Below are 6909 nucleotides of genomic sequence, written 5' to 3' on the forward strand. Positions count from 1 at the left end.
AATAAGTAGTATAGATAGATCCAATTATTCCAAAGAAAAAAGAATACATTTTGGTTCTCTCAAGATTTACTACTAGAACTCTAATACCGAGAAAAATGCATCATTTAATTAAAATTTTTAACACCCTAACCCGGTTAGAAGTGGTAGTTTTATCATTAAAAGTCAGTTTCTAAAACAAACAAATAGAAAGTTAGAATCAACTTTTGTGAGACGTAAATAAATATAAAATCAGATAAATAAATATAAATCTTATGATGCAAATTTTTAACACCCTAACCCGGTTAGAAGTGGTAGTTTTATCATTAAAAGTCAGTTTCTAAAACAAACAAATAGAAAGTTAGAATCAACTTTTGTGAGACGTAAATAAATATAAAATCAGATAAATAAATATAAATCTTATGATGCAAAAACAATTTTATGTTATATATAGGGCCCAACCGGGTTCGAACCGGTGACCTATTGATCTGCAGTCAATTGCTCTACCACTGAGCTATGGACCCTTTGATGAAAAAATAGTCTGTTATCTTAACAAACGTATTGTCCGTAATGATCCACTAATCATCAACACAAGAGCCGTGTGGCGTGGGCACGTCTCTCAATTTTGCTAAACTTTCTTGTGACTACCATAGCTCATGCTAACATTACGATCTGAAGAAGTAGAGAACAAAAGTCGATGTCAACGATAGTGTAAGTGATGGTAGGGACACAGGAGGGATGAAATAAGGATGATCTGAATAATATTGTCTATTGGATTTGAGTAGGTATGAGAAGAGGGTTATCCAGCGATGTGAACCATTGGTTTTGCTTGTGTGATTGTGTGTTAAGTATAGGTACAATTTGTTTGATGAATTTAGTAAATGTTATAAGTGTAGAGGTGATTTGATTAGATGAGTTTTATAAAGTTTAAACTGGTGGATTATATAGTGGTATAGAGTATAGATTGTTTTAAAACAAAAGATGTATTTAAGGCTATTTTCAGCAACTCTTCCATTCTATTTCTCATCTCACGTCTTATTTTAAACTTCACACTATAAAAAATATTATCTATGATACAAAACAATATTTTACATGACCATATGTGCGATTGTTGGAGATAACCTAAGGGCTTTATATGTTTAGGAGTGGATTGAAGGGTATAAAATCCCTTGCAAAGTTAAAATTGAATAGAAAAGTATTTAATATCTCTTAATCCCCTTATCCCCATAATTATGCGATGGGATGGGATCACCCTCTTTGTCGGAGTCAGTGATTTCAAGTCGTCGGATTAGTCACGATGACCGACTAGGGGTTCCGGTTCGACTAGGAGTTCTGGTCGTTCGATCGTCCGCCTAATCGTCGCCTAATCGGGCAACTAGACACTGCGCGCGACCAGGAGTGATCTCATGACTAGGCTGCAGGGTTCTAATGCGCTGGCAGCCAATGGCCCATTAGGGGTTTTTCACGTGCCTGTTCTTTCACGCGCCCATAAGAGACTTAACAGTCCGTTGTCGTGCTGCCTCCTGCCGCCGCCTAGTTCCTCGTGACACCGCCTCCTCCTCACTGGTCAGCTACCAGCCAGACCTTAACGCCGTCTACCCCTCCTCTGCTCTGAGCTGCCCCTCCTCTTCTTTTCCTCTACCGCGGGTTGCCCCTCCTCTGCCTGCTCAAGTTCCATAGCTCCAGTCCAGATCACCTGCGTGCGACGGCTGCTCCAGATCACCGGCGAGCGACAGCTGCTCTATATCACGAGCGTCTACAACACTAGTGACGAGTTGAGCTCATCATCTCAAGGTTCCCCCTTCTCTGTAGTTCTGTTATGTGATTTTGTCTGTCTCTATGGCTTACACCGTCTATGGCTTACCTCTGTCGGTGCTAGTGCCGAACTAATGGCTGCTACTGCTCTAATCCTAAAATCCTAAATGGTCGACTAATCACCTTGGTCGTCACCTGGTCAGTCTCAGGGTTCGACCAGGCGACTTAAAATCATTGGTCGGAGTTGACTCTTACAGCGGTTGTTTCAACATGTTAGGAAACTATTTTGGCTTCAAAGCTCCTCGCACGTCAAGCGCAAATTGGAACCGGACGTATATGTCATCTCCTCTCGTATCTGAAGAGGCTGAAGGAAACTACATCGGATTTATTCTGCAAACATGTGCTACCAGATTTAACCTAAATCTGCAAACAGTAAAATGGAAAGCACCACTGTTCTGTTCATATTGTGACGAACTGGCAGCCTGGCATGCTTGACATCAAACACCACTGCGACTGGCACCAAAGACCTTAAACCAAGCACAACGCCGTTGAACTTGAACAGCCTATCAAAGCAAGCTCCAACATCAGGAGATGTTTAGGTATCCTACCCCTGTCCGTTCCTTCTTTTATCAAGCAATCGTTCCTTCTTTTATCAAGCAAAGTTTACTTCGAGTAATACTTGAATTAATGGTGTCGGTTTACAACAAGTGCAGCTGGTACCCACAGAAGAAAAGGCACCAGTGCTGCTATGTCTCCCCAAATCCAAAACTGTCAAATATGCCCTGAAATTGAGAAAGACTAAATTTAGCCTCGACACAAAATTGTAGACTGGTGGATTCGACTGATTTCAGAATAATCATATGAAGTCAAGTAGTCAAATAACCTCGGCGTCGTTGATTCCATAGGCCACACAGTAGTGTTCCTGAAAGCACAAGTCAAAGGTTTCAGAACAGAAACACACTTAACTGATCGACTTCTTTATATATGGTAGTAAATCAAGAAAAAAAAATATTCCTCAAACAATGAGCAGTACAGTGTTTCTCAAGGTATCACATACCTGCATCATATACCACTCTTCAAACTCATCAAACAGTTCTAACCGTTCGATCCTGCATCCATTGCGGGCAGCCTTATCAGCAGTGACATCATGGAAAGGTGCAGCATAACACAAGCTGAAACCGAGTTCTCAGCCAGGATCAAATTTAAAATTCTAGAGAAATGAGAACAACATTCAATGAGGTGGGTGATCATCGCATTCAATAGGTACAATGTTTGATCCAGTTCACATAATCGTACCGACCAGCATTGTCCAACAAAATATTTTAGTTTCAGTTATCTCTTATTACTTTCATTCTCCTTTATATTTGAAAGCAAGAACATTATTTTTGTGTTTCAGTACTGTCTAGGTATTACCATTTACCAGAAACATTACCTGCGTCTTTCTTGACTGTCAATGAAGTCATTATAGATTTTCAGCATATCCCATGCAACGGCTCTCTGAAAAATTGATCATCAGAACCCCAGTCCCCAGGAACTATCATTTTGTTATGCTAATATTTCACTTGTATTGTCAGATATATACCTGCCATCCATTGCCAAGAAAAAGTTTCTCCTTGTGACTCAAGGTTGGTGTAGCATTTATACCGAGAAGGGGGCATCCTCTACTCTGCATCAGCAGCAAGATGGCAGATGACATTAGGTGATATGTTAAATGCTAAGAACAGAAAGAATATCAACACATCTATACTGAAAGATACAGACTAGAGCAGGCGCTAACCAAATAAAAGCACCACCAGGGTCTGCAAATTTAACCCAAGTTTTTAAATGAACCTCAAGTCAAAGGGTTCATGTGCCACAGTGAATTAAAAGTTTCAATCATTTGCGAAAATACAGAGAGTAAACAGATACCTCAAGATTTCTAATCATTTGCTCCCCAAATGCATCATCAGGATGAATCTGCATCAAAACATTAGCCATCAATTCCAAAGGCTACATCTAAGAGGCGAAATAGTACACCGTGAGAATGATTCAACCTGCTCATATAAGAAAAAGACAGCAGTGGAGAACTTTTGAGATGCCCAACTCACAATAGCACCAGTGGCAGTTGGGTCCAGGTAAATAAGCACACACTCTGCAATTATAAAGGTCGGCAAGCTGATGACAGCAGAAAGTTGTATCAAACACACTTGAAAGGTTGGTTTATACTAAACTATAAGAGATAGAAACTATGTTGTGCATGTATCTACTTGATGGTGTCTCTATATTGTGCAGCATATTTTCTAGTTCAACATGTTTCCATATCAGAAGAGATGAATTAAACATAGAGTAGAAAAGCTGTTTACCTAGGATCCATTTCAGCCATGCGAATAACTGAATCCAGTTTTGGTATGTCACGAATATCAGCGGAAAATAGCTTGTAATGTGTGCTTATCACTTCACCTTTTTCTGAAATAGATGGATAAGTTATTGCACAAGCTACAGTCACAAAGAAAAAATAAATGTCTAATTATGTAACATGGAGTGATCACTCCAACTTGCGATTTTTGTTTGAACCTAAAAGTACTATTTGCAAAAAGTTCATTATCCATCTGAAGTTCTCGAAAAGAGACAAAAAGAGTATTCTTCCAAACAGGATGAAACCTCTGAAACAAAACGAAAATGGAACATTTCCTGATATGGTAACTAGTACTTTATACTTCTCTAAGAACCCTTTGCTTGCTAACCAGCAAATAAACATCAGCTGAGAACTTGACAAAAAGAAACTTGAATTTTCTGTATAGAATAGAAGACTTTACTAGACTTTTCAGTAAACAACACATTTCCTTGTTTGTGTTTAAAGTTTAAACACAAATATATGTCTGTGAGATAAAACAGAAAGATATGAGTAAGACAGCCAGTGAATAATCGACAAACAGATAGTTCTAAAAGGATAGTAGAGTGCAGGGAAGAATTTAGAAGTTTGGGTCAATCCAATTACAAATTGGAAGGACACAACATGCAAAAAAGGGATGATACACAGAGAGTAAACGAGAAAAGTACCGATTGAAATTGAAGCTTCTGAGCCTAACTTTTCCTTCATTTCACTATAATGGTTAATGATGGCGGCTTTTTTGCTGGTTACCTGCCAAACATTTGGAGCTGAAAGATATTACTACTAGCGTGCACAAGGGTGAGAAGATGCAATGCAAGTGGGAAAAATTACAAATAACTACTAGCATACAAAATCACAACACAACAATTACACTGCATCAAGGAGTAAACTGCACTTCAGTACATGAAATGAGAAATCTCAATACCTCCTTGAAATCCAATTCTACATAACAGTGTGGAGCCATTCCTTCATCCTTGGGGGTGGGGAAAACAAGAACAAAAATGAATCAACTAGTCACATCAACACAAATTAGATCTATGTCCTTTTGGGATAATAATGGAATTAAAGGACTAACTTGCAACTGGAAGAATGTTGTGTCAAAGCCAGCACCAAGGGATAATATTTGTTTAGGCTTGTCATTGTTACTATTCTTCCCCGCATTGAGGAATTGATGCAGAAGCGTCCTGAGAACAGACCAACGCGCATAATACCCTGCAATGATTTGGAAAGGCATTCCCCCAAAAATACTTAATATAAGTCACCAGGATAAAGACAACATCCCAAAGCAGTACCTACCACGATTGATTATTGGAGCCCTTCTTGTTGGTCGCCTAACAAAAAACCGCACATAATCATCCTTCATGTATCCTTTGTTAACACAGGACCTGCAAAACAAGTTAACATGCCTTATGCCATGTTAGTAACAGATGCTGTGGCAAATAGCCAGTTTACTACTAAGATGCTATATAAGTTCATAAACATTCCCACATTTTGTCAAGTTTGCAGAGCATTTCAGGGTTCTCTAAGATTGATTTCATCCTATCACCTAAATAGCAGTGACTACAGATGCAAATGAGCATGTCCAGGACTGATATTTTGGCCACTTTGTGCATCAAGTATCAAGGTCAGAAGCCCACATAAGTACTTAAAGCCATGGGCACAAGAGATAGTTCGGTTGACAACGAACCAGTCACTGCGGAATACCTCTTTATTTGCTTTATATTGGTTTCTTACAGAGCAAAATACAAATTGAGTGTTTCTATAGCACGGTATGTCCCCTTGCTGCAAAGAGGGACTTTCACATGAAAAATTGGACTGACAAGTTATCCCAGTTCATCTTCCTATACAAGAGAACTTCGCATCGTACTACATGCCTATGAGCCTGGACCAAGTGCTTCCTAGTTCCTACGCCGATTCATCATTGCAACAGGAAGTGTACTAATTGTCGGTCGATAAACAAGCGGCCCAACAAACCGGCAGCGCCTCTTCCATCGACCACCCAATTGCAACGGAAGAAAAAAAATTTATCCGCAGAACAGAAACCATCGCATCTCTGCGAGAGACGGGGGAGGAGGATGAAGGGAATGGGGTATTACAGCTTGCTGGCCGCGGCGTCGTCGTTGGTGGCCTGCACGGCCGCCGGGCTGCTCCGCGTGGCGGCGCTGCCTCCCCCACCTCCTGCTGCTGCTACTGACGCCTCCATCCGGCCGAGGCGCGGGTCGATCGATCAGGGCGCCGGCGGCCGCACGCACGGGCCACTGGTAGGAGCGAGCGGGGCCTGGACCGCCACCGCCAGCACACGGCACGGAGACGGACGGAGCAGACTCAGCACTGAGCAGAGAGCGGAAGAAGCAGGCCGCTGTGCCTTGGGGCCCAACCCCGAGGCGTGTACTGATTACTGGACCAGACAGAGGCCAGCCCAAGAACGCGACGCGGTGTGGGCCGGAAAGTTGGGCATGCACAAGAATACAGTCCGTTTTTTTTATAAATCTGCTATAGAAACAATAAATCATATCTTTACTTTATACAAATCTCATAATCATCAGCGATAGCTAATTTTATGTTTATCTATGATTAAATATTTTTTGAATAGGTTTACTATTTTTTGGATGAGGCTATTTTGGTCCTTCATTTACACGGACAATGTCCGAGGGCACCATGACTTGAGCATGACAGTCCTAAAATTTTAGGGGCAGAACCAAATATAAAAGAGGACCCTTCTAATAATAATTGTATTATATATCTCTACTACTTAGTAAAGGGTAGATTGTCATTCCGTGTTCTGTCATTCTCATTCCCTATTCTGC

The 6909-nt window shown here is 40.7% G+C and overlaps 1 protein-coding gene and 1 non-coding gene across 4 annotated transcripts; both read right to left on the minus strand.

The window, feature by feature from the left end:
• Positions 1 to 428: 428 nt before the first annotated feature.
• TRNAC-GCA (transfer RNA cysteine (anticodon GCA)) lies at positions 429 to 500 on the minus strand. Its single transcript has one exon. It is a non-coding gene; the product is annotated as a tRNA-Cys (tRNA).
• A 1587-nt stretch (positions 501 to 2087) lies between these two features.
• LOC100282206 (uncharacterized) lies at positions 2088 to 6465 on the minus strand. Of its 3 annotated transcripts, none has more exons than XR_002748525.2 (13): positions 6199 to 6465; positions 5399 to 5487; positions 5178 to 5314; positions 5028 to 5075; positions 4771 to 4852; positions 4074 to 4176; positions 3765 to 3885; positions 3640 to 3687; positions 3314 to 3397; positions 3164 to 3228; positions 2789 to 2941; positions 2615 to 2653; positions 2088 to 2513 (listed from the first exon to the last, which is right to left on the minus strand). XR_002748525.2 is itself a non-coding variant. In XM_008649617.3 (13 exons), the coding sequence occupies exons 1-13, from the start codon at positions 6303 to 6305 to the stop codon at positions 2478 to 2480; spliced, it is 1074 nt and encodes a 357-aa protein (XP_008647839.1). In that variant the 5' UTR covers positions 6306 to 6465; the 3' UTR covers positions 2097 to 2477. The 3 variants fall into 3 exon arrangements, 2 of the variants coding, with proteins under 2 accessions (XP_008647839.1, NP_001355871.1); XM_008649617.3 differs by having other exon boundaries at positions 2097 to 2513; positions 2789 to 2903; NM_001368942.1 differs by having other exon boundaries at positions 2116 to 2513; positions 2789 to 2840; positions 6199 to 6435.
• Between the last annotated feature and the right edge of the window lie 444 nt (positions 6466 to 6909).

The sequence above is a fragment of the Zea mays genome, chromosome 6 (assembly GCF_902167145.1).
Source record: "Zea mays cultivar B73 chromosome 6, Zm-B73-REFERENCE-NAM-5.0, whole genome shotgun sequence".
Lineage (NCBI taxonomy): Eukaryota > Viridiplantae > Streptophyta > Magnoliopsida > Poales > Poaceae > Zea > Zea mays.

What these genes read in the sequence shown, in the direction of transcription:
- LOC100282206 (XM_008649617.3), bottom strand. Translation starts at nt 6,305, where the DNA reads ATGGAGGCGTCAGTAGCAGCAGCAGGAGGTGGGGGAGGCAGCGCCGCC. An exon ending in AAATGATTAGAAATCTTGAG is followed by an intron (nt 3,398 to 3,639) that starts GTATCTGTTTAC and finishes CTGCTGATGCAG; the next exon opens with AGTAGAGGATGCCCCCTTCT. An exon ending in TTCTTGGCAATGGATGGCAG is followed by an intron (nt 3,229 to 3,313) that starts GTATATATCTGA and finishes TCAATTTTTCAG; the next exon opens with AGAGCCGTTGCATGGGATAT.